Source organism: Equus quagga, chromosome 2, assembly GCF_021613505.1.
Source record: "Equus quagga isolate Etosha38 chromosome 2, UCLA_HA_Equagga_1.0, whole genome shotgun sequence".
In the NCBI taxonomy this organism is placed as follows: Eukaryota; Metazoa; Chordata; class Mammalia; order Perissodactyla; family Equidae; genus Equus; species Equus quagga.
The window spans coordinates 73,535,957-73,561,453 of NC_060268.1; the positions used below are offsets into that span (position 1 = coordinate 73,535,957).

General features: G+C 39.8%; 1 protein-coding gene across 1 annotated transcript in view; it reads right to left on the bottom strand.

Moving 5' to 3' along the window:
- The window catches only part of GABRA5 (gamma-aminobutyric acid type A receptor subunit alpha5), a 69,246-nt gene that overhangs the window by 36,518 nt on the left and 7,231 nt on the right, over positions 1–25,497 (bottom strand). The window contains exons 2-4 of the mRNA XM_046654570.1: positions 19,188–19,309; positions 17,920–17,987; positions 17,532–17,752 (exon numbers count right to left, since the gene is read on the bottom strand). Of these exons, the coding sequence (XP_046510526.1) occupies positions 17,532–17,752; positions 17,920–17,987; positions 19,188–19,309 (411 nt within the window). The remainder of the gene's footprint in view (positions 1–17,531; positions 17,753–17,919; positions 17,988–19,187; positions 19,310–25,497) is intronic.

The following is a 25,497-nucleotide window of genomic DNA, read 5'->3' on the forward strand; positions in this document are numbered from 1 at the left end:
TGTCTTCATATAGACAATCACAACATGATGTAGCATGCATATTATTTGTCAGTTGGGCGTTGCTGGTTTTCTTGGGAACCTAACTACAATTTATAATAATAATTCCAGGGAAAAATGCATTCTAAAGCTCAGTCACGTACATGAAAAACTGAACTTTTTGAATTTAAACATTGATAAGTTGGTAACAGTGTGTGTTGGAACCCAAAGTCCATTGCCAGGCTCAGCCATCCCGCTATCTTTTCACTAACTGTGACATGTGTGTCCTGGTCCCTTCTGTGACAGTTCTACAGATCTACTGCAATTGTGTTTGATCCAAAACAGAACTACAAGCCTAGTTTCTCTCAGGGCCTGGCCACTGTGCTTGTCCTGGTTAGTCAACCTCCTAAGGGATTAACCTAAAGGATTAGACCTTAACACTAACCCTGGCCCTACCCAAATCTAAAGCAGGGGTTTTGCCTGTGATAAAGAAGAGATGAGATACCAAGTTCAGCAGGGGTTGCTGAGGTATGGAAATGAGGATTAGTCAGTGGAGAGCTAGAAGAATAAAGTGTGCAATGACCTGTTTAAAATGTAATAAAATTTAAATTCAGTGAAGGGCAACCTTGCAAAAAGCAGAATTTAGGACATTATCTGAAAGTTCAAATAAGACTACACTAAATTGATGCACATTTTGGTTTATACAATTGCAGAGTTCCATGTTTTAAAAAAGTCTGTTATTGAGATAACAGTATGAATGTCTTCTTTTTAGCAATGGAGCCAAATTCTGTAACTTCAGGCCTGAGTTACAGATATCATAAATCAGTCTAAGGCTAACTGATTCATTTTGTACACTTCAATGTAATAGGGATGTACAGGAGACCAACCATCAGAATTACACTGGGTTAAAAGTTCTCTCTGAACTTTGCAGTATTTATTAGGATTCTCATTCCTCTTCAGCTGTTGGAAAGAAGATGTCAGCAATTCTTATTTATGCTGTGAAAACTAGCATACATACGATAATTTTGCAAAGGTAGCATATTTCTTATCAAAAATGGATATAAACTTTATTGTTCTATTTTGATTAACATGGCTGGGTTTTTTCCTAATATTTGTGTTTCTCAGGAAGGCATTGTAATGATTGATGTGAGAGTGGAAATATTTTGTTTAATTTTTTATGTGTATCCACATGTCCAGCAGTAAACCTTCTTAATAGAGCAAATGTACGAAAATAAACACAAGCCTGAACAATAAACAATGCTGCAAAAAAAGGAATTTCATAAATATGCAAAGAAGTTCCTTTCTCAAAATGAAATTCAAGTATGTCTTTAATCATAAATCATTAGCAATCAATAGTATAATGAGGATGAAAGCAGACAGAAGAGACAGTGGAATCAAACAGACCAGCTCCAACTCTCAGCTCAGTATTCATGTATTTGCTGTGTTAACATTTCTGAGCCAAGATTTCGCTTTAAAGGGGATTATAAAGCCTATCTGATAGTGTTAAGTCCTGACATCCAAATATAAATATGTAGTACAATTCCTGACACATAGTAAATGCTTTAAAAATTCTAGGGAAAAAGTAAAGGTGACATCAGCAAAAGTGGCGGATTAGAGAACATCCACAAAAGCAGTAGCTAAGCTGCAAAGACTGTCAGCATCGACTTTTTCTGGAACTCTGGAATCTAATAAAAAACTTACAACAACCAAGAGAATGCTTAATGAAGAAAAATATACCTGAAAATCAGTAAGCAAGTTCTGTGGTATTTTAACTTACACTGTTACTAGCCTCCACTCTCCAGCTCTGCAATGGCCTTGAAAATGGCAGCCCACATTCCCAATGCAGGTTGCTGGTAACATGAGCAACAGGGACCTACTCTCAAAGAAAGTTAGTTGCTTGTTTTGATCTGTCTTATGGGTTCCTAAAGGATCAGTTCAAGGGTTTGCCTATGTTTCAACTGACTCAGAGGTTTCTAGGACTTAGGTGTCCTCCTAGGGAGCATTTGTTGAAAACATTTAAATGCAAATATATTCACCACAGCCACAGAGCAATGCATACAGTTGGGGCAAACAACAGACAAAACAAAAAGCCTAGGAAGGAAAGGCTGGGTAAAGAGTTACTTGGGGAAATAAGGACTGAAAAGCTCCCACATATTCCAGAGAATCTAGGAGGACATGTGCATGCCCAGGACCAGATGCATGCTCAGAAAAGACCCAAGAAGATCCTAAGTTCTCATCTCCAGCTGACCTATAGGCACTGCACAAGCAGTAAGTAAAAGCAATGGCAAAATTTAAACTGCCTGGCTAAGCATTGAAGGAGCACCCTAACACACACAGAGCCTATCTGCAAAGACTCTCTTAGTTTTCCTTTTTTGGGTTTCATTCCAGATTTTAACAACACAGGTAAATAGAAAAGCCAGTGTTACTGTATTTTTAGTTTGTAACCCCTCTTTTATCCAATATGATTTAAAAGACAGATGCATAAAAAGATAATTATAAATCTATGTTACAGGGCACCCCATGTATAAAGATGTAATATGTGACAACAACATAAGAGGGAAACAGAGCTATAGAAACAGTTTTTATATACTATTGAAACTAAGTTAGTATTAATTCAAACTAGATTGTTACAAATTTAGTTGTTAATTTAAATCTCCAGAGTAACCACTAAGAAAATAACTAAAAAATATATAGTAAAAGATACAAGATGGAATTGAAATGGTACATTATAAAAAAGTCAATTACACACAAAAGAAGGAACTATGAAAGAATCAATGAACAAAAACGCAATAAAACATTTAGAAAGCAAACAGAAAAAAAGCAAAGTTCTTCCTTGTCAGTAATTATATTAAATATAAATGGAATAGTCACTTCAATTAAAAGGGAGAGACTGGCAGAATTGATAAAGAAATACAAACTTACTACGAGAGACTCACTTTAGTTTCAAAAACACAAATAAGTTGAAAGTGAAAGGACAGAAAAAGGCATTCCATTCAAACCATAACCAAAAGCGAGCTTTAAGACAAAATCTGTTACAAGAGACAAAGAAGTATACTATATAATGATAAAAAGCTCAAATCATCAAGAATATGTAGAAATTATAAACATATAAGAATGTAACAACAGAACTCCAAAAATATATGAGCCAGAAACAGACAGATTTCAGAGAAAAATAGATAGTTCTACAATAATAGTTGGGGACTTCAATACCTCACTTTCAAAAATGATTAGGAAAACTAGACAGAATATTACCAAGAAAATAGAAGACTTAAACTATACCACCAACCAACTAGATCAAACAGACAGACAGAACACTCTATCCCACAACAGCAGAATACACATTCTTTTCAAGGACACGTGGAGCATTGTCTAGGATAGGCCATGTGTTGGGCCACAAAATAAGTCACAATAAATTTTAAAATATTGAAATTGTACAAAACATCTCCTCTGGCTGCAATGGAATGAAACTAGAAATCAATAACTTAGGAAAGCTGAAAATTTCACAAATCTGTGGAATTTCAGCAACACACTCTTAAATAACAAATGTGTCAAAGTATAAATCACAAAAGAAATCAGAAAATAACTGAGATGAACAAAAATGAAAACACAGCATATCAAAACTTATGGGATGCAGCAAAAGCAGCCCTCAGAGTTTAGAGTTGTAAATACCTACATTAAAAATGAATAAAGATCTCAAATCAATAACCTAACTTCACATATTAAGGAACTTGAAAAAGAAGAGCAAACTAAACTCAAAGCTAATTGAAGGAAGGAAATAATAAAGACTCAATAAATGAAATAGATAATAGAAAAACAATAGCCCACTGGGCTTACAGATAGATCACAGGGCATAAGGCATGCTGACTAGTGACAGGAAAGTCCACAGGGTCCCTGACCCCAATGCCAGTCCTTCACACTATAGATGCTGGATTTCAATTCCTGAATCCTTTCTTCCAAAATTCTGAATGCTATAGATACTGAATTGACAATCTGAGCAGGTTTTATGTTAACGTGTTTTATTTTGTTTTTGGTTTTTTGGCTGAGGAAGATTCACCCTGAACTAACATCTGTGCCAATCTTCCTCTATTTTGTATGTGGGTCACCACCACAGCATGGCCACCAACGAGAGATGTAGGTCCACACCTGAGATTCACACCCAGGCCACCAAAGCAGAGCACGCCAAACCTAACCACTAGTCCACAGGGCTGGCCCCTAACATGTTTTGTTTTAACAACCCAGAGTCTTTCAAATGATGACAGAACATCCTTCTTTTGTGGAGCTAATGGAAAGGGTGGTGTTGAAGCACGTGGGTGAGTAGACAGATATATTGGGTGATGCTGAGAAGACTGAGCCTGAGGACAGCTTCACCAGAGCAGCAGCCTGCATCCTCTGTGATACAAGGCCTTGGGCTGTCTTCTGTTGGCCTTTACTCACTGGAAAGAGGAGATTTCTTTTTCACACTCAGAGACTTGACAGTGATTTTCTACCTAGAACTTCCAATCAGTATCATTTCTCTCAATTTCCATCATTGTGGTCAGACTCCTAATCTCTCCTTTTCACTTGACATTTCAAAATGCTCTATTTTCTACTATGGCAACTCATTTTGTGGTAGTCAATCATTCCCACTAAGTGACAAGACAAATATTCGGGAACTATCTGGAGTTTCTGTAAATCAGGAAAGGTTTCACATTCTTCTCATTATTTAAATTAGCGATTTCAAGGCTACCAGTCCCCAAGGGTCATCAACTTAGAAAAGGTGCATTAGTTTTAGAAGACAGTGTGATAAAACATGCACTAGAAAACCCCTCCAAGGGTCAGCCGTGTTCCCAGTTCACAATGGACACCCTGTAAGAGAGTTGACTTGTCTGCACCATGCAAATTAGTACAGAAAAGAATCAGATACTTGTAGAGGAGGAATTGAGCATAAAACAGAGAAAGTGACAAGAGGAATTGGGTTCCACTCTCCTTATAATTAAGAGACATCTGAATTATGAAACTTTAAATTTTATCTATGTGCCCACTGTATTTCTGTCAAGTTTGTAAAGAAACGGACAGATACCTTGAATGTGAAGCTGATGGAGTTATCCATAGGGGGTTAGGACTGTTTGTACAGCATTGTAGCTTTTTGTTAATATCTGTGTTAGTCTGCTACAGCTGCCAAAACACAGTAACACAGACGAGGAGACTTAGACAACAGAAATAAATTTTCTCACAGATCTGGAGGCCAGAAGTTCAAGATCAGGGTGCCAGCAGAATTGATTTCTCCTGAGGCCTCTCTCTTTGGCTTACAGATAGCCACCTTCTCCCTGTGTCTCCACAGGGTCTTCCCTCTGGGTCTGACTGTGTCCAAATCTTCTCTTCTTATAAGGACACTAGTCATAGTGGATTAGGGCCCACCCCAATGACCTCATTTTAACATAATCACCTCTTTAAAAGACTTATCTCCAAATACAGTCACATTCTGAAGTTATGGAGGTTAGGACTTCAACATACAAATTTGGGGGTACAAAATTCATCCCATAACAAGGGAAATTCAGACAGTATTTTAAATTGCCTTGGCTTCTACGTTCAGAATGAATAACAGGACAGAGGCACTTAGAGCAAGGAGTCAGCCACTGACTCACTTTTTGGATTAAAAAACAAGGCCCATTTATATAAAGCCTAGAAGAGACTCATGTTAACTTTAAGGACACAACTTGCTCAAAGTGAAGGGATGGGAAAAGATATTCCATGCAAACGGAAACCAAAAGAGAGCAGGGGTAGCTGTACTTATATCAGACAAAATGGATTTTAAGCCCAAAACTGTAACAAGAGACAAAGAAGGCCATGATAAGGATAAGTGAGTCAATAAATCAAGAAGACATAACAATTCTAAATATTTATGCATCCAGCATCAAAGCACCTAAATACATTAAGCAAATACTAACATATCTGAAGGGAGAAATAGACAATAATACAATAATAGCAGGGGACTTTGATACCCTGCTTTCAACAATGGAGAGATCATCCAGACAGAAAATCAACATGAAGTGTTGAACTTGAACCCTCCTTTAGACAGAATAGACGAAACAGACATATACAGAACATTCCATCCAAAAGCAGCAGAATATACATTATTCTTCTCAAGCATACACAGAACATCCTCCAGGATAGATCATATGATGGATCACAAAACAACTCTTAACAAATTCAAGAAGATTGACATCATACCAAGTATCTCTTCTGACCACAGTGATATGAAACTATAAATCAATTACCTGAAAAAAACTGGAAAATTCATAATTATTGGGAAACTAAACAACATACTCCTGAATAACCAATAGGACAAGGAAGAAATCAAAACAGAGATAAAAAAAATATCTTGAGACAAATGAAAATAGAAATACAATATACAAAAACTTATGTGATGCAGCAAAAGCAATTATAAGAGGGAAGTTTGAGATAAATATTATACTAAGAAAAAAGAAAGATCTCAAATAAACACTCTAACTTTTCACCTCAAGGAAGTAGAAAAAGAAAAACAAACTAAACCCAAAGTTAGCAAGAGAATGAAATAACAGAGATCAGAGAAGAAATTTTAACAAGAGAGAGCAGAAAAACAATATAAAACATTTACAAAACTAAGAGCTGTTTTTTTTTTGAAAAGATAAACAAAATTTACAAACTTTTGGCTAGACTAAGAAAAAAGAGAGCAGTCTCAAATAAATAAAATCAGAAACAAAAGAGGAGACATGACAACTGATATCACAAAAATACAAAGGATCATAAGAGACTACTCGGAACAACTATATGCCAACAAATTAGACACCTTAGAATAAATGGATAAATTCCTAGAAACATACAACCTACCAAGACTGAATCAGGAAGAAACAGAAAATATGAACAGATGAATAATGAGTAAGGAGACTGAACCAATTATCAAAAGCCTCCCAGCAAAGAAATGCCTGGGACCAGATGCTTTCACTGGTGAAATCTACCAAACATTAAAACAAGAATTAACACCAATCTTTCTCAAACTCTTCCAAAAAACTGTAGGGAACATTCCCAAACGCATTTTACAAGGCCAGCATTACCTTGATACCAAAGCCAGATAAGGGCACTATAAGAAAACTACAGACCAATATCCATGATCAATTTAAATGCAAAAATTCATAACAAAATATTAGCAAACTGAATTCAAGAGCATATTAAAAAGATCATATACCATAATCAGGTGGGATGTATTCCAGGGATGCAAGGATGTTTCAACCTCCACAAATCAATAAAAATGATACACCACATGAATAGAATGAAAGATAAAAATCATACTACTCTCTCAATAGATGCAGAAAACGTATTCATCCTTTCATGAGAAAAACAACATCTTTTCATGATAAAAAACATTCAACAAATTGGATACCAAAAGGAACATGCCCCAACACGAGAAAGGCCCTATATGACAAGACCACAGCTAACGTAATACTCAACAGTGAAAGGTTGAAAGCTCTTCCTCAAAGATTAGGAATAAGATGAAGACGCCCACTCTCACCACTCCTATTCAACATTGTACTGGATGTCCCAGCTAGAGCAATTAGACAAGAAAAAATAAATAAAAAGCTTCCACATTAGAATGAAAGAAGTAAAACTGTCTTTGTTTGCAGGTGATATGATTTTATAGGAAGAAAATCCTAGACTCCACCAAAAACCCGTTAGAACTAATCAATAAATACAGTAAATACAAAACAACATACAGAAACCAGTTGCATTTCTTTACATTAACGAGAAAACATCTTAAAAAAGAAATAAATAAAACAATCCTATTCATAATAGCACCAAAAACAATAAAAGAGGTGAAAGAACTATACACTGAAAACTACATGACTTTGATGAAAGAAACTGAAGACAAACAAATGCAAAGCTACCCCATGTTCACAGATCAGAAGAATCAATATTGTTAAAATGTCCATATTACCCAAAGCCGTCTATAGGTTCAATACAATCCCTATCAGAATTCCAAAGACATTTTCCACAGAAAAATAAAAACCAATCCTAAAATTTCTATGGAATCACAAAACACCCCAAATAGCCAAAGCAATCCGGAGAAAGAACAAAGCTCGAAGTATCATACTTACAGATTTCAACTAGACTATGATGCTATAGTGAGCAAAGCAGTATGATACTAACTTAAAAATAGACGCATAGACAAATGGAACAGAATTCAGAGCCAGAAAGAAACCCTCACACGTACAGTCAATTAACATCTGACAAAGGAGCCAAGAATACTCACTGGGAAAAGGATAGTCTAAAAATGGTGTTGGGGAAACTGGATAACCACATGCAGGAGAAATAAATTGGATGCATACCTTACACTACTCAACTCACAAAAATTAACTCAAAATGGATCAATGACTTCAACATAAGACCTGATACCATAAAACTTTCAGAAGAAAACATAGGAAAACCTCCCTGACAGTGGTCTTGGCAACAATTTTTTGGATACTACAACAACAAAAGCACAAGCAAGAAAAGCAAAAATTAACAAGTGGGACTACATCAAACTAAAAAGCTTCTGTCTATCAAAAGAACCAATCACCAAAATGAAAGAGCAATTTATGGAATGGGAAAAATATTTGCAAATCTTATATCTGATAAGAGATTATTTTCCAAAATATATAAAGAACTCATACAACTCAATAGCAAAAACCAAATGATACATTTTTAAAGAATGGGCAGAGGAACTGAAAAGACACTTCTCCAAAGATACAAATAGCCAACATGTACATGAAAAGATGGTCAAGATCACTAATCATCAGGGAAATGCAAATCAAAACCACAATGAGATATCACCTCACATGTGTTAAAATGGCTATCATCAAAAAGACATGAAATAATGTGTTGGCAAGGATGTGGAGAAAAGGAAACCCTTGTGCACTCTTGGTGGGAATGTAAATTGCCACAGCCACTATGGAAAACAGTCTGGAAGTTCCTCAAAAAATTAAAAATAGAACTACCATACAACCCAGAAATCCCATTTCTGGGTATACATCCAAAGGAAATGAAACATTAACTTGAAGAGATATCTGCACCCCGTGTTCACTGCAGCATTATTCACAACAGCCAAGACATGGAAACAACCTAAGTGTCCTTCTGTGGATGAATGAAGAAAGAAGATGAACTATAAATATATCATATATGTTGTATATGCATTGTATATTTTGTATATATATTCTATATATATGCACAATGTATTGTATATATATTCCATTGTAAATATATATATATAAATATTATTTACAATGGAATATTATTCAGCCATGAGAAAGAAGAAAATCCTGCCATTTGCAACAACATGGACGAATCTTGAAGGCATTATGCTAAATGAAATAAGTCAACAGAGAAAGACAAATTCTAAACCACACCACTTAAACGTGGAATCTAAAAATGCTGAATTCATAGAAACAGAGAGTAGACTGGTGCTTACCAGAGGCTAGGGGGAGGGGGAAATGGGGAGATGTTGGTCAAAATGTACAAACTTCCAGTTAAAAGATGAATAAGTTTGGGGTATCTAAAGTGCAGCAGGGTGTCTATAGTTAACAATATTGTACTATATACCTGAAAGTTGCTAAGAGAGTAAATCTTAAATGTTCTCAACACAAAAAAGGAATGGTAATTAGGTAATGTGAAGGAGGTGCTGGCTAAAGCTATGGTGGTAATCACTTCACAATATGTAAGTGTATCAAATCAACAAATTATACACCTTAAACTTACACAATGTTATATGTCAATTACATCTCAATAAAGCTGGAAAATAAATATATAAAAAACATAATAACATAAATGCTTTAACTTTCATTAAACTATTTTAAAATTTTATTGAAAGTCCGAGGATTTCTGGTGTCCTCTGACTGTCATCCTTCTTCATATGAGTCACAGTAGAAAGCAGCTGGCTATGGCTGGTCTACACATTGTGTGTGCAACTATGATCAGGGCCAATAGAAAAATATGACCTCCAAGAAACATTTCTGCTTCTCTTGGATTAGGCTGGATTTCCAATAGAACTTTCTGTGAGGACATGAATGTCCTACATCTGTGCTGTCCAATACTGAACTCAGTCTTCACATCTAGCTATTGACCACTTGAAATGTGGCTAGTACGACTGAGAAACGGAATTTTTAATTTTAACATTGTTTTAATGTGCCATATATGCTGAGTGGCTACTGTATTGGACAGCAGATATTACAGGAATAACAAAACCAAAAAACTCATGATTCCAGGCCATATGAGAAATATTTTGAGCGTGGAGGGCTCTGCCACTTCCTTCTTCATAAGCATCAGACACATGCATAATTATATTCAGGGTAAATACAGAAATCCTCACTGCATTAGCCACATTACAAAGGGCAATGACCCCTCTGAATTTTACACTACCCAAGGCACTTGGCTGGTATTTATGGATCATCTCACACCCCAAGCATGGATAGAGTATGCATGAGATGAGATGACCAATTTCAGCATACTAAAAGGACCGTTCACTTTCTCCAGGGGAAGTGAGGGGAGGACTTCTTCGGCAACCCTTTGACACTGAGTCAGCACCCTGGTGTCCCAGTGGCTTGGTGGCAGGTGCAGGCTGGTTGCAAGCTGGGGAAAGTGTGGGGCTGACAGATTTCCTGACTCTGGGAAACCTCAGGTTGGTTGCCGACATGTCAAGTGCATCTCCTGGGTACACTCTCCAGGCATGCAACACTTTACTTTCCCTGAAAGCGTTTCAGTGAAACCAGTGCTTTCCTGGGCCTGATGCAGTAGCAGGAGCTCGAGCCTATTTCCCCTAAATGTAATTGGGCACGGCGCCACCTGGTGGAGACTATTTTCACCTGTGTTGGCCAAATAGAGTGCGTAGCTTCCTGCTGTTTTCCTGCTTCTTATATTAAAACATGTATAAGCAGGTGTGTGTTGGGCTTTTGGGCTTTATTGACTAATTCCTGTGTATCCATTTTCACCTGCTTCATTTGCCTCATATACAAATAGGGATAATGACGGTACCAAATTCTTAGGGTATTATGAAGATTAGATGAGTCTATTTCTAAAGCATCTGGCATATAATAAAGGCCACATAAGTTTTTGAAAAGTAACTAACAGACCAGCTCAAGTGGTTCTTTCCACTTGACATTACTGAGGACCTGGACCTTACCTTTGTGAGGTTGGGACTTGGGGCCTGGGGCTGAGACCCCAGCCAGCAGCTGCCTGAAGCTTTCCACCCAGCACCTCACATCCGGCATCGCCAGGGAGAGATCACTAAAGATTCCTGGAAAACTTGTAGGAGATGTGGCCCTTAGCTTCCAGGTGGCTCCTTTCCAAGATGGTCCCTGCCTGGAGAGGGAAGCCCAAGACTTCAACCTGGCCAAGAACTGCACCAGAAGCCTGGATCCTCTCTCACCAGGACCAAGAGTGTGTGACAGCCTTTGTGGGGTCAGGGCATAAGATGACAAAAATGTACTGTCGATGCCCATTTGCAAAGGATGAAGTGGTCTTTTGTGAAATATGTGTCTAACATTCCAAAAGTGTAGACTGACTAGATTGAATTGACCAGTCATGTTTTTGAACCAAATATGCAAAAAATCTGTATTAAAGTGTCCTCATTTGTATACCACAAGGACAATTTGTTAGCCAAATATAAACATGAATCTTTACAAAACTGGCAGTAACCTAAGCCATGAGTGTGTTTGTGAACAATACATTTTCTACGTTTCCCTTCTAAATCCCTCAAATTGAGGTCTGAGTAGTGAGATGGCCTAGATTAAGAAAAGGTGGTCTCACTCATTCCATTATCATTTATTCCTTCACAAACATGCAGTAAATTCCTCGAGGGCCAGCCCAGGAGCCAGGCGCTAGGACTACACCTGGAAAGAATTACACAGGATCATGCATGATCAAGACTCAGTCCCTTCCCAAAGACACTCAGAAGTTCAACTTAGAAATCAAATGCAGCACAGCCAATGCTCTGACCAAGATTACTCAGGGTGCTGCAAAGCACAGAGGACCCAGAGCTGGGTCAGGGTGACAGAAGGCCTACAGGGAGCAGGAGACTTCAGGAAGAGGTCTTGGAGAAGTCTGAGTTTTCAGGGATTGAGGAAACTGAGAGGGTATGGATGCATGCCTGACAGGGAGACAGAGATGAGAGCAGTGGTGTGCAAGCTGGGTTCCATGCCCCCAAATTTAGGAACAAAGGTCATTCTCAGTCGAGTCAGTGCACAAGATGTTTTGTGAGACTCATTTCCCAAAGGGAAAGAAGAAAGCTGATGTTACTGAAATCTCGGGATGAGAAACTGTTACACATGAATTTTTCTAATAGATTGGTGGCTAATCACATCTCATGTAGCAAAATGGGTGAATATTTCATTTTCATTTTCACATACGAAATGTCAGGAAGGAAGTAATAGAGACTATCTCTATTCCCACTGTTAGTGGGAGGGAAATTGCTAGTTTTTCTAGAGAACAACTTGGAAATATGTATCAAAGCCTTACTTTTGGCCAATTTCTGGAATATATCCAAAGAATATAATTATATGCTTGCATGACAATGTTGTTTATCACAGAGAAAAAAATGGAAATGACATAAATTTTTGTTAGAGACTGTGTAATGACAGGATATCCACATGTGATGGATCATGAAGTTTCAGAACAATGCTTAACGATAAGGGAAAAGGCCTTCAATATATTTTAAATTATAAAGCTACTTACAAACCAGTTTTCAGAAAATGAGACCACTCAAAAACTATAGGAGAGTACTGCGGATACACACTGATATACACATGTATACACATGTGCCTACACACAGGGACACATGTACGTGATACACATCAAACTATTAACAGTGATTCCCTTTGGTCTGGGCATTATCATAAACTGTATTGCATACTCAGTGATATTCTATGTTTTACAAATTTTTTAATCATATTTTGAATCTTGTGATTAAAATAAATGATATCTGAAAAATGGCAAGATTTAGCCAATATATCCATTGGTGTCGTTTTCAATCAGACATGTATGTGTGTTTGTATAGATATAGACGCTTGTATTTGTATACAGACACACATACACATACGAGTGCCTAGTTAAAAGCTTCTAGTTGTATACATACACTTTCTTTCAAATATATTACCCACAAATCAAACATGTATAACACATATATGATTTCCTTCAAGTAAGTTATTTATTATACTATATAATTATACAGTACTATATACAGGATACTAATAACAATGCTGCCAGCCAATCACTATGCAAAAATGTGACTATGCTGCCGCCAAGTGGCCATTCAAGGAATATGTGCATACACTATCAGTTTTCAAAAAGAAACATTCTCAGACCCTGCAGCTATACTGCATTGAAAGAAAAGAAATGAAAAGAAAACAAACAAAAGGTGGCTCTAAGAGATTAAAGTAAAATGACCAAGGTCTCATGACTACTAAAGATAGCATCTGTACTTGAACTTGTCAGCCTAACTCCAAAGTCCATGCTCTTTTCACATCATATTCTAACAACTCAAAGCAGTGTTTTCCATTAATGATGAAAATCTAAATGGAGTGTAAACAATCATAAAAATATGCCTTTATCAAAATAAAAATAGTACAGGGAAAACACACTGTGCCAAAGGGACAATGCAGAGTGGCATACAGCACCCTGCACTGTCCAGCGCTCCTTCCCCCAGTGCAGGTGCACTCTACCACCCACAATGGCACCAACGTCAGCACTCTAAAATGCCTGCCCGGGTCTCTCTATCACACAGGATGGGCACAGTCATCTTGGGTGGAACAGCAGCCAGGTTCCTGAGACAGGCAGAATGGTGTGGGACTAGCAGAGCCTGCCTTCCCTTAGGTTCTTTCTTGCCTGTTGTGATTTCCTACACAAAAGACCAAGCGAGACTTGTTCTTCTCCCAGGGGTCCAAAGACCAGGGGAATGTGCCACAGGTGGTCCTCACCGTGCATTCTCACAGGAGTTGGCCCTTTTAGAGGGTGTGAGAGACAGGGAGGTGTGAAGTCGCCATTGTCTCCCAGCTCATTTGTTCATAAAGGAAAATGTAACAACAGATTTGGCACGTCCCCCGAGAGATGTGGTCACTCTGTACTGTGTGGGTTTGTCAGGGAATGGAATCGGGATCTGCTGTGATGATGACCACAAGTTCTACCCAGGAAAAAACAATTAGTGAGGCTGGCCAGAGGGACAGTCCTTCAGCTCCTAGGTGGACTGCCATCAAGCTCTGGGTTCTGCACCTCTTCCTCCCCAGCCCTACAAAAGAAGGCCTGGGGAAGACTGCTGTGTTGAGGTTCCCTCTGAGGTTCCCCAGGCGCCTGTCTAATGTCTGAAGCACAACCCTGGGGACGGTTCTGTGAAACATATCCCTCTGTTTGCTGAAAGACTGTCCTCAAAGAAATTGTTCAGTCCTCTCTAAGTGTCTTCTCCTTGAGGATCCAACAGGAAATGTTTGTTGCTCTTCTTGGGCTTATCCTGAGCAGCTAGTGATTTTTAGCATTAGGTCCTGTAAACAGATGACTCACTGGTGGTAAAAAGTTCTTCCGAAATCGAAATCATAGATTACTACCACAAAAGCACCTAAAGCTTTTTGGCAGACACTTTGGAAGCAAATGGCATCAATGGCTTACGTTCCCTCGGCTTCTTTGGAATCGCCTATTTAAACAATTCCATCCTTCTGAACTGTGTGTATCTGTGAATACTACTTCAAATGATCCCTGGAGCATGGCGGGATTTTACATAAATAAATCGTATCCACGTACAATAATCTCTATGGAGGTACTTCTTAGAAGCTGGTAACAGTGCTTTTTCTAGATATTTCTAGACATTTGTCTCAGGTTAAAAGCTCATGATGTGAACCCTAATTTGTTCTACATTTTCGTGTTTTATCTTTTTAATTAGGCCCAAAGTCTGAATAAAAATGTTTAAATACAGTTTTAATTGAAAAACATACCAAATTGTTATATTCCTTCCAGTGTTTGCTATCAAAAGTAACATAATATAAACCTTTGTGCATAAAGCTAGCCCTTATTCCTAATTACTTCCTTAAGATGGACATTACATGGGAATCACTGGATCAAAGCACTGATTTCACAAGGCTTGACAGGAGTGAACCAAGTGCTAACAGAAAGGCCATGCCACCAGAACGCTCAGTGATGGGTGTGGGCGCCGGACGCCGCCGGCTGTGTGATGAGTCTCATCACCAGGAAGTCATATTGCCATTTTACCATCTTTGCTAAATCAATAGGTAAAAATGCTATCAAATTATAGCTATAGCTCTATCACATTGAAATTCATAACTTTCAAGCGGAACTAGTTTCACTTTCTAAATGTTGTATATGACTGAAAAATGAACACTCATTATCAACTTTCCAACTCATTCGCAGACTTCCTCTGCATAAACAAGGACAAATTATTGCTGACAGGGGGCCAGCCCCATGGCCGAGTGGTTAAGTTCCTGTGCTCTGCTTCGGCGGCCCAGGGTTTACCAGTTGATATCCTGGGCACAGACCTACACACTGCTCATCAGGCCATGGTGTAGCAGCGTCCCACACAGAAGAACTAGAATGACCTAGAACTGGGATACACAACTATGTACTTGGGCTTAGAGGAGAAAAAAAAAAAAAAAAGAGTAAGATTGGCAACAGATATTTAGCTCAGGGCCAATCTTCCTCACCAAAGAAGGGCACTTTAAAAAAAAGATTATTGGAGGCAAATTGCTCTGGTTCTACCATCTTCCTTCTGGGCATGACACTTTGACAAGGGTAAGAAGGAGGCCATTATATGTCTACTAATCCTGCATGACTCCAATTTTCAAATGTGGTGGATTAAACAAGGAAATTGCTTAGACCCGAGTTCAAATTCCTGCTGTCCCTCACACTAGCTGTGTGACCTTGGGCTGATTACTGAACATCTCTGGGCTTCACTTTCTTTGTTGGCTAATGGAAATGGTGTCACCTAGCTGGCCAGGCTGTCTGAGGACTGAAGGATTCCATGTTTGTGAAGATAGCTGGTACACAGACACTCAGAAAAAAGGCTCCTCTGCTGCCTCTTTCCCTTCTAAACAAAGGGCCTACCTTGCCACCCTGTCCAAGCAATCATAAACCAGATGGAACCTTCCCAACGTCTTAGGCCATGGACCTAACTACAGTCTCTCAGTGATAGGAACCTGGTGTGAATCAAGGAAAAGAATCTGTGGGGACCGGGGGCACTTTTATTCTATGAACAGAATGCAGGTGCCCAGCAGACCCACAGAATGCCCCACAATAGCAGCATCCAGTCATTCATCCTAACCCTGCAAGGAGCCTCCAGCATCCTCCAAGACTTGGGACTCATCTCCACACCTGCTCTCTGCTCACAGCGCTGAACAAAGGGCACTTGGTTTCACTGCACAGCCTTCCTTTCTCATAGAATGATAACCAAGGACTAATTATCAACCCTTGTGATATTTCTTAGCTTTTCAACATACGTCTCTACATAGAGAAGGCACTGCCCCGGGCACTGACGTGATGTTCACAACTCATGTCTCCATCTATGGGTGAAACAAGTTCAAGATCAATGCAAGGAAAAGGAAAGAGTGAGGAGGAAAGCAAAATGCCAAGGGGTGTGTTATACGCTCATGGATCAGAATTCCTTATTCAGTTGTTACTAGAAAAACTGAATCCTGCTCTTAAATAGGTTTGGAATACAGTGTGTCAAAGGATTCCTCAGAACATGTTACGACATGCAGCCTCTGAAGATAACAGTATTAATGCTATTTTCCACTATGATTACTTCTTTTAAATACAAAGTTTATTGTGAAGAATTTAAGTAACGTAGAGAGAGAGAAATTCCATAACACCTATACAAATGCATGTGCTTTTGTAAAAACTTGGCTTTAGTGCTTTAAAAAAATGATCTTAAAAAATCTTTTTCAAAGTCTACTCACACTACAGAATTTTAGTGTTTTTAAAATTAGAAACACTAAAACTGAACCTCAGCATTGGAATGTTGACAGCACAGGAGAAATGGGCTTTTAAAGGTTCAAAAGGGTTGCACACTGCAACAAAAAGAGTTCTGTTTAGATTTTTTTAAATAAAATTTTTATGAAACAAATTTTCCCTAACTTACATTATCTGGGTCACTGTTCCAAAGATGCTCTTGATCTTGAACCAAATAAATAAGTATAACTAACAAATACTATGGATCTATAGCAAGTCAGAAGGTAAAAACTATCCACAATAGAAACACAGACACACACACACACACACACACACACACACACACACACACACACATGAGGCAATCCTCAAATCCATTAGGAGGCAGGGTCCTTGGCGCTGGACGGACGGCTATGTCTGCCCTGCGCTGCACCACCCGCCCCACCTGATGCCTCCCTTTGCCAGCCCTGTCCTGGGCTGCGCCCCCGCCCTGCGCTGCCCGCCCCCGCCCGTGATGCTCCTCACTTCACCTCCTCCCCTCTCCCGTGATGCCCCGCACCGCCCCTTCACCTCCCCTCCGTGCCCGCACGCCCTGGGCGCACGTGGCAGGCGTGCGCTCTGCTCACCGCATGGTGTAGAGCAGCGTGCCATCGTCTTCCAGCCGCAGTAGCTTGTTGGGCGTAGTCATGTTGTGGGCGATGGACTTCTTCCCGTTGTGGAAGAACGTGTCTGGGGTCCAGATTTTGCTGGCAAGAAGGTTGTTGAGAGGGAGGCGCTGCATGGGCCCTTTAAACCGAAGCCTTTCATCTTTCCAGCTTTGTCGGAAAAATACATCTATGGTATATTCCTAATACAAAGGAAGGCAACCAGGTGAGGTCTCGTAGGGGAGGCTCTTAGCGGAGTTCTTTCAGTGTTATTTAGAATGATCTGGTGGGGCCGTATGGATGGTGATTTTATGTTAATAATTGTAGTAATGAAATTAATGGCACCAAAAATTGAGCCCCTGGGACGTACCATTTCCGTGTCGGACACTGGGCCGAAGCTGGTGACATAGATGTCCGTCCTCACCTGAGTGATTCGCTCTGAAACACAGACACAGGTTCCTTGCCTGGGCTGGAGCTTACCATGAACCACCCACCACAGCATACTAACGTCCTTAGTCCTGTAACCAGTTTCACTATTGGCAATCAGAGGCTTCTATAATGTGTTTGGTTGTTTTGGAGAACTTGACAAACACCAAATGAAACCAAGCTGCTCCAAACTATAACACGAATAAAACACCCCTCATAGGAAAAAGGGGCTTGGCTCTCACTGTACTTCTGGTCCTGGGGAGTAGTCTGAAGAGAGGGGCTGAGTCCTGGCGATGGGACTCAGTCCCGGCTACTGACAGCAGCTCACTGGATCACTAGATGCATTGACCTTTGGTGTGTTCAAAGGGACAGGGACGGGGGCTGCTAGACGTAGAGGCCCCAGGACATAACTCAGAGGGTGGAGGAAGATGGTGTCAAGGAACCTCTATGTGCTTTTCTTGCCCAAAAAGTAGAGAATGGCAATTCATGTTTTAAGTGAATCTCCCTATGAAAAATGTAAATACGGGAGAAGAACTAAGCTTTTCCCTCTGAGAATACTGACTTTTCAGTATTTGCTGGAGAGTTTCCACCTTACCTAATGGAGCAAGTTCAAAGGGACCACATCTGAATTGGCTAGAGACAAAGGCATCCCACAGGCGTGGAAAAGGCACACGATTCTCAGCACATAATTAATTTTGTGCTGTGCCGGGTGTTCCCTGAAAGCACGTTTTGCTATCCATTTATTTTTATCAACTTCTGTAGGGTCAAAGTAAATGCTATATTACGGCCCTAGAGAGAAATTAAATATATAATATGTAAAGATGTAAAGAACAATTGCATTAACAGTGGATTTCTGAAAAGGACTTGCATAGATACTAGAGTATGAAGTTGATGACAAATTATTTCTTAACATAGGGTAATCTCAAATTTAGTAACACCTTGAAACTGGTTCTTCCTTAAGTGAACCAGAGTGGATGTTAGGATTATCTGGGGAAAGGGGAGTTTGCAGGGAGACCACTTACCCCAGCTTCCTGCATCGGGAAAATGATAATAAAGCATGCAGGAGCCTTGGCAACAACCATCACTTCAAACTCCCAGCAGAAAAGCTCTTTGAGGAATTGTTTGAATCACAGCAAACATGAGCTTGAGACTAGGTTTAAGCAAAAATTTTCCTGGGGCCTCACAGGCCTCAGCCAAGGAAAACACACTCACCTCCCAGCCCCGGCCGCAGTCTGTTGTCATAGCCGTCCAAGAGCCCGTCCAAGATCCTGGTAAATATGGTGATGTTGTCATTGGTCTCATCTTTCACTGAACTAGTTGGCATTTGTGAAAAGCTTTAAGAGAAAAACAAAAGAAAGAGGTCAAACTTGTGTTAATTAGTTCTAACAAAGTTTTCTCAAGGTATAAAAACCAGGGAATAATATGGTGACTTGTCTTTGAGGGAGGGCATCTGAAAACCATCTCCAATACTATTTAGCTTATGGTTTTGCATAGATAAGTCTTAATACTTGAATATCAGGAGAGTGCTGGCTTTGGGCTGGTCGTGCATCAACCTAAGACAATGCTCAAAATCCATCCCTTCCTGATTCTGAGGAGCTGTTTATGTCAATATTGTAGCCATTTTAAAATCAAATTAGCCACTGCATAGGACTAGCAGAATCTAATCCATTCACAGGGGATTTCAGGAGATTGGCTTAAACACAGAAAAACTGACTTTTCATTTTGTTAGTGAGTCACCTGCAATGGGTGATGGGGTGTGGAGGGGATGTTTAAAAACTTAATCCATGTTGAAAGATAAGATTAGTGTGCCCAAATTTCACTGCATCCTTAATTGGGAACATTTGTGCTGTGAGCATTATGCCAGAATCAGAGCATGTGGTGAAAGAAATGATCGAGTTTGTGAAATCTGTCTGGGCTTCTGCATCCATCAGCACCGCTTAGTCGCTGGCATATTCAGCTCAAGCCAAAGCACATGACCTGGGGGGCATGGATTGTCAAGTCCAGTCTGAAAACCCTTACAAGGTTTACTCAACGCCACCTCTGATCAGAGACTTGGAAACACAGTGTTCTGTTGACCCAACTTGTCAGACTTACAGTAAAGCCCCAACAAGAGCACGCTGAACCTTCCAGGAAGAAACAAGAGCAGTCTTGGTTTGTCCAATTCACTAAAGTTATCCAGGCCCCCAAAATTTATGTAGAAGGAGCAGATGGAAATGAGAAACTGCCCTGAGCAGATTTAGACAAACGGGTAAGTCATGTGGGAGGAAAGAAAGTCACAAGTCTAGAAGATGGGAACACAACTGAAGAGCATGGATCTCACGCAGGTTTCCATAGGTGCTTTCAGATGTGCAAATAGCAAGATGTTTGGAATTATTAAGAATTTGGCCTACACATCTGGCTTGCTTCAAGGGGAACTTACACAGCTGAAAGCCAGATGTGGGTTCCAAGACATCAGCATCCTTGGTACTTCGGAGAAGAACAGGCGAATCCTGGAACTTCCCTGAAGTGCCTGGCTATGGAGCCCCAGTGCTGCTTACAGCACTTTCTCTTCCATGAATCAGCTGAAATGAGAGCTGAGACCATCAGTGGATGGATGCTGAGGACAGAATCAATGTGCACCTTCCCCACTCGGTCCTTGAACGTTGGTCATTTTGAATGATTGCATCTAAACAGATAAATTCCTTCCTGGCCTAAAGCTACTCTCTTCTGAATGAGACAGTCTAAAGTTCTCTTGATCTAATTTTCACATCACCACTAAAATGCATGGAGTGTAAGCTCTAACAAGCTAAAATTCAGTCCTGCTAATATGGAGCCCACAGACACAATTTTTATTCTTAGTATTTAAAAATATGAAATTCTCTTCTTTTCTCCAACATCCATTGTAGTTTTACATTTTAGAAAGACGTAGCACTCAGCCTCACAGACTTCGAACCAGGATGAAAGGCCTTAACATTGGTCCCCTGGATTTGTGAAAGAAAGAAACAGTGATATTTTGTACTTTCCCAGTTGAGTAACTATTAGTCAAACTAAGTCTGACCTCACTGTCCATTCTCATGGTTTTTGTAACTCTTATCAGTCTATTCATTCAGTTCTAGGCTGTGCCCAAGTGTCAAAATGTTGGAAGGTCCTCACTGGGTCTTTAACTCAGAATAGAGGTGAAAGTATACACACTAGCATCAAAAACATAACACTTGTATGTGGAATCGCAAAAAGCTGAACTTGTGAAAACAGAGTAGAGTGGTGGTTACCAGGGCAGGGTTGGGGGAACTGGGGAGATGTTGGTCAAAGGGTACAAATTTGCAACTAGAAGATGAATAAGTTCTGGGAATGTAATGCACAGCATAGTGATTACAGTCCACCATATTGTATTATAAACCTCAAAGTTGCTAAGAGATTAGATCTTAAATGTTCTCACCACAAAAAAGAAATGATAAGTATGTGACGTGATAGAGGTGTTACCTAACATTACGGGTGCTAATCGTATTGCAATATATCAATGTATCAAATCAACACATTACATACCTTAAACTTATACAATGTTATATATCAATTATATCTCAATAAAAAATAATAAAAAATTTTTTAAAACAATACTATGAATCTGAAAAGAATAAAAAAGCATATCTCATGTTTCAAATACATTTTTCTAAGCTATTTCATTATCTGTTATGAAAGTGTTCTTAAATTACATTAGATCCAAATAGCCCTGGCTGTTAGGAGACAAAAACTTGATTATATCATTGACCATTTGAGATGTTCTGAACACCGTGCAGTCATACTGTCTGTCTCCATGAGCACTGACTCCCTTGGCCCTCTGGTGCACTGCTCCACCACAGTTTCAGAGAAACACCATCCCACTTGTCTCTGAATCCCGTTTCACATATGCCCAATTCATTGCTGACAGCAATGGGATAGGAAGTAATACTTGAGAATTCCAAAGCTCACCTTCTACTTCTTGGTGAAAATTTAAAACAAAACAAAAAAAAAGGAGTTTAAACATACCCACACCGGTTTACAGATAATTATACTTTTCTTGGAGGAATTTCAATATCTTCCCTCTTCTGCCATAACTGCGTCTTGTATTTATCTGTGGATCTTTTTATGATAGAGGCCATGGCTTGGGGTTTGCAGTGATTTCTTCTCTGTATTTACTGAAGATAGGACCTAGGAGGTAGGAAACAGATTCTAAAAAAGTCCCTGAAAATGCCTATCAGGGCAGGAGTAGAGGCTTCTCTCATGGACAACTGGGAAATCTTCCTCAGTTCATAGATCAACCTCAAAAATGATTCATCTTCAGCTCATGGTTATGAAATGCACCCTTTTCACAACCATGGAGATGAAGGCCCTTCCCTTATCACAGAAAGCAAATGCTGTGCCTGCATACAGGAGAACCTCACAAGTGTTTAGTGAACTCGCTAGTGCCTTTCTCAAGGTGCATAATCTTTAAGGATTGCCTCGAAGGGAAAGAATAACTTTAGCTTGCTTTGTTCCATTTTGGTCAGTTGACACTACTTTAAAAACAAAATTATACAAAAACATTGGGCTATGCCTTCAGAGAGCAATAATGCACAGAGTTACATCTATGAGGGCTCCAGGTGGAAACACAAGACGCCCTCATCCCTTTGTACACTTACTCCATGTAGGTTCTGAAGGCGCCCTCATCCCTTTGTACACTTACTCCATGTAGGTTCTGAAGGCAGCCCTGACCTTGCCAACATTCCAATTCAGCTTTTCTTAACTGCTTTGGGCATAACCAAGGAGCTCTGCTGATCCTCATGTCAATTGTGAGTATACAACTGCTTCGAGGACAAGCTGAAGGCTCAGTTCTTTTGGGGAACAGATTTTTGTGAGCTGAGATTAGATCCATTATTACTGACAGAAGCCTTAGATATATTAGAAATACTTGAAAATTTTGGTGACTTACTCTTCAGTATTAGTCATGTTTAATTAACTACGTTCTCTTAAAATATGAACTGTTTCCTCATATTTAGTGCATATTTTCTACAAAAACTTGCCACATTTAGTCCATGGGAATGGTTCCAACATTTTCAGATTATTGATGTTCCAGAAAAGGGATCATAAAGGAAATGGAAAACTATCCTTGTTAAAACATCATTTTTCATATTTCCTTGTCTCAGTATTGGTCTATACAAAAGATGCAAGGACCTGATCCCTAAACTTGAACTCTTTTCCAAAGATTTTAGTTTGAAAAATAAGGAAACGAGGTCACTGAGCCCCATATTCCAGCTTAAAGAAGGAAGGTGGTGGTTGTGAAATGGGCAGGGATGGGGGTAGGGCAAGGCAGGACAGCAGCAATGCTACTCGATGGCATGCTGCCAGACTTGAAGTACTAGGTCATTCAGAGATTTCTAATGAGGTGGAGTAGGGAATGAGCAGCCCTTGAAATTTGATCCACTAATGGGTTTATTTCACCAGCATAGTGTTTAGGAAGAATAAACATGACTGTCTTTAGAAAGGGTAAACACCTGCAATTGTGCACATTTCCCACCTCTCCCTGTCATTTTACAACTGGACTCTTCAAGGCTTTTGATTCTGGGACTCCCGCATTAGTCTTTTTCTGATTTCTCAGTCCTACAGACTTGGTTCTAATTGATCCAAGAGAACAGGCACTAATAATTTTTTTAAGGTCCTCAAGTGATCCTCATGTGCAGCCATGGTGGAGTGACTGCTCTAGGCCTGTCTAGGTTGGAAATGGAAGGCCTACTCTGTGAGCCAACTGCCAGAATGACTCCAAACAAACCCAGAGCTTCTCTCCTCCATTAAAACTTCAGAGAGGCCACGTAACGGGGCTCAGGATTATTCCAACAGCTTGATAAATGTACCTTGCAAGTCTACCATGTATGCATGTTGTGGTGAGTACTGGAGATAAGAAGATTACAAAGATGGCCTCCCCAGCCTAGAGCACACAACTGTGTTCTAAAGAATTGGTTGTGTTTGCAGAGGATTTCAATAGAGCATGGTAGGTATAGGAATCCATGCAACATGCAAGACATTCTAGGAACCCAAAGGAGAGAGACGGAGCTTCATCTAGAGCCAGAGGAGAGGAAAACCAACCTGAGCTTTCAAGCATGAAGATTGGGTCTCAAGCCAAAAAAGGGGGTGTTGAAGGGTGTTATGAGAAGTGACCCCAAAAAAGGAAACAAAGATTGCAGAGGGCATACAAGAACTCTAGTAAGAAGAGTGACGTATACTGGAGGCGAGATGGCACACATCAAGCCATAAAGGACTTTGCTACACTCCTAGGCTCTGTCTGGAAGGTGGCAGGAGCCCCAGATCATTTAAGCAGTGACACTTTCCATCGTTGCAGCCCTTGGGCATCTTGTGGATGATGGACTTGGCAGAAGCAAGACTGGAGACATAGAGGCTAGTTGCTAAGGCAATGGCAGTGGAGAGACAGGCGGGATGGATGGGGCCATCAGCAGGGTTTATGATGATGGTGGGGGTGGGGGGAGTCTGAATACAGCAGGACAGGGAATCCCAAAGACACCATCTCCAAAATCAGACAGTTACCAACACAGGGTTAACCCTGCAGTAGAACCACGCATTCGTCTGAAAGGGAGCGAGCAAGGGGTTGTATTATTAGTCCAATCTAAGAGTATCTTTCTTTTTGAGGAACAGTAAAGGAGTTTCCTCCAACATAACTTTATCCATTTATCTATCAGTATTATAATCTCTAATAATAATAACAATACGCTATAGATTCCATCTTTAAAGGTGATTCTTTTACTGAGTGATGCCAGATGATATCTCCTATTTTTAATGTTTTAAAGGGTACAAGTTCAACAGCTATGTCATAGTTTCTAGGGAAGAGAAATAGTTTGAGTATTGTACCACAAATGGTGCTATTTAAGGCAATGTGTGACCCATTTATCTCTGCTTAAGTTATCTCTACTTCTGTTGACAGCCATTTTTTATTTACATAAAATTAGATTGATAATGGCAAGTGCAGACCCGTTTTAATGTGAACTTACTTTGGGAATTGAACTGGATTGCTTTTAAGTGGCAGTTTATCTGCCTTCTTAAATTGCATTTCTTTTTGCAATCTTTCCCCAGTACTTAATTACTTCTGAGAAATGTATCTTCAGTTTGTCTGCTTGTTACTTTAGGCTCATTAAATAAGCACTTCTAAATGGCACCATTTTTGATGTTTTCCTCAAATTTTCGTTGCATACCACTTTAGGTAACCATGTAAAAAAAAAAAAAAAAAAGAGTGTGGGCAGAAGTTAGACAGTGAAAGCCAACCCCACAGACTTGTAACATGTATTTCCTGTGGATAAAGTCATGGCCATGAAACATTATGCCAGAACTCTTGGATTGCTGCCACTCCCTTGGGCCTCATATCAAAGGTGCTCCCAGGCCTGCAGGTCAGCTCCCTCAAATAGCGCTCAAGCCTACCCCTGCTCGCCACCCTTCACATAGACTCTTCACTCGTGTCTCACCACTGTAGCGGGCTTAGAATCCTACTACCTACAAGGGAAAACCCAGGTCCTCCATTTGAAAG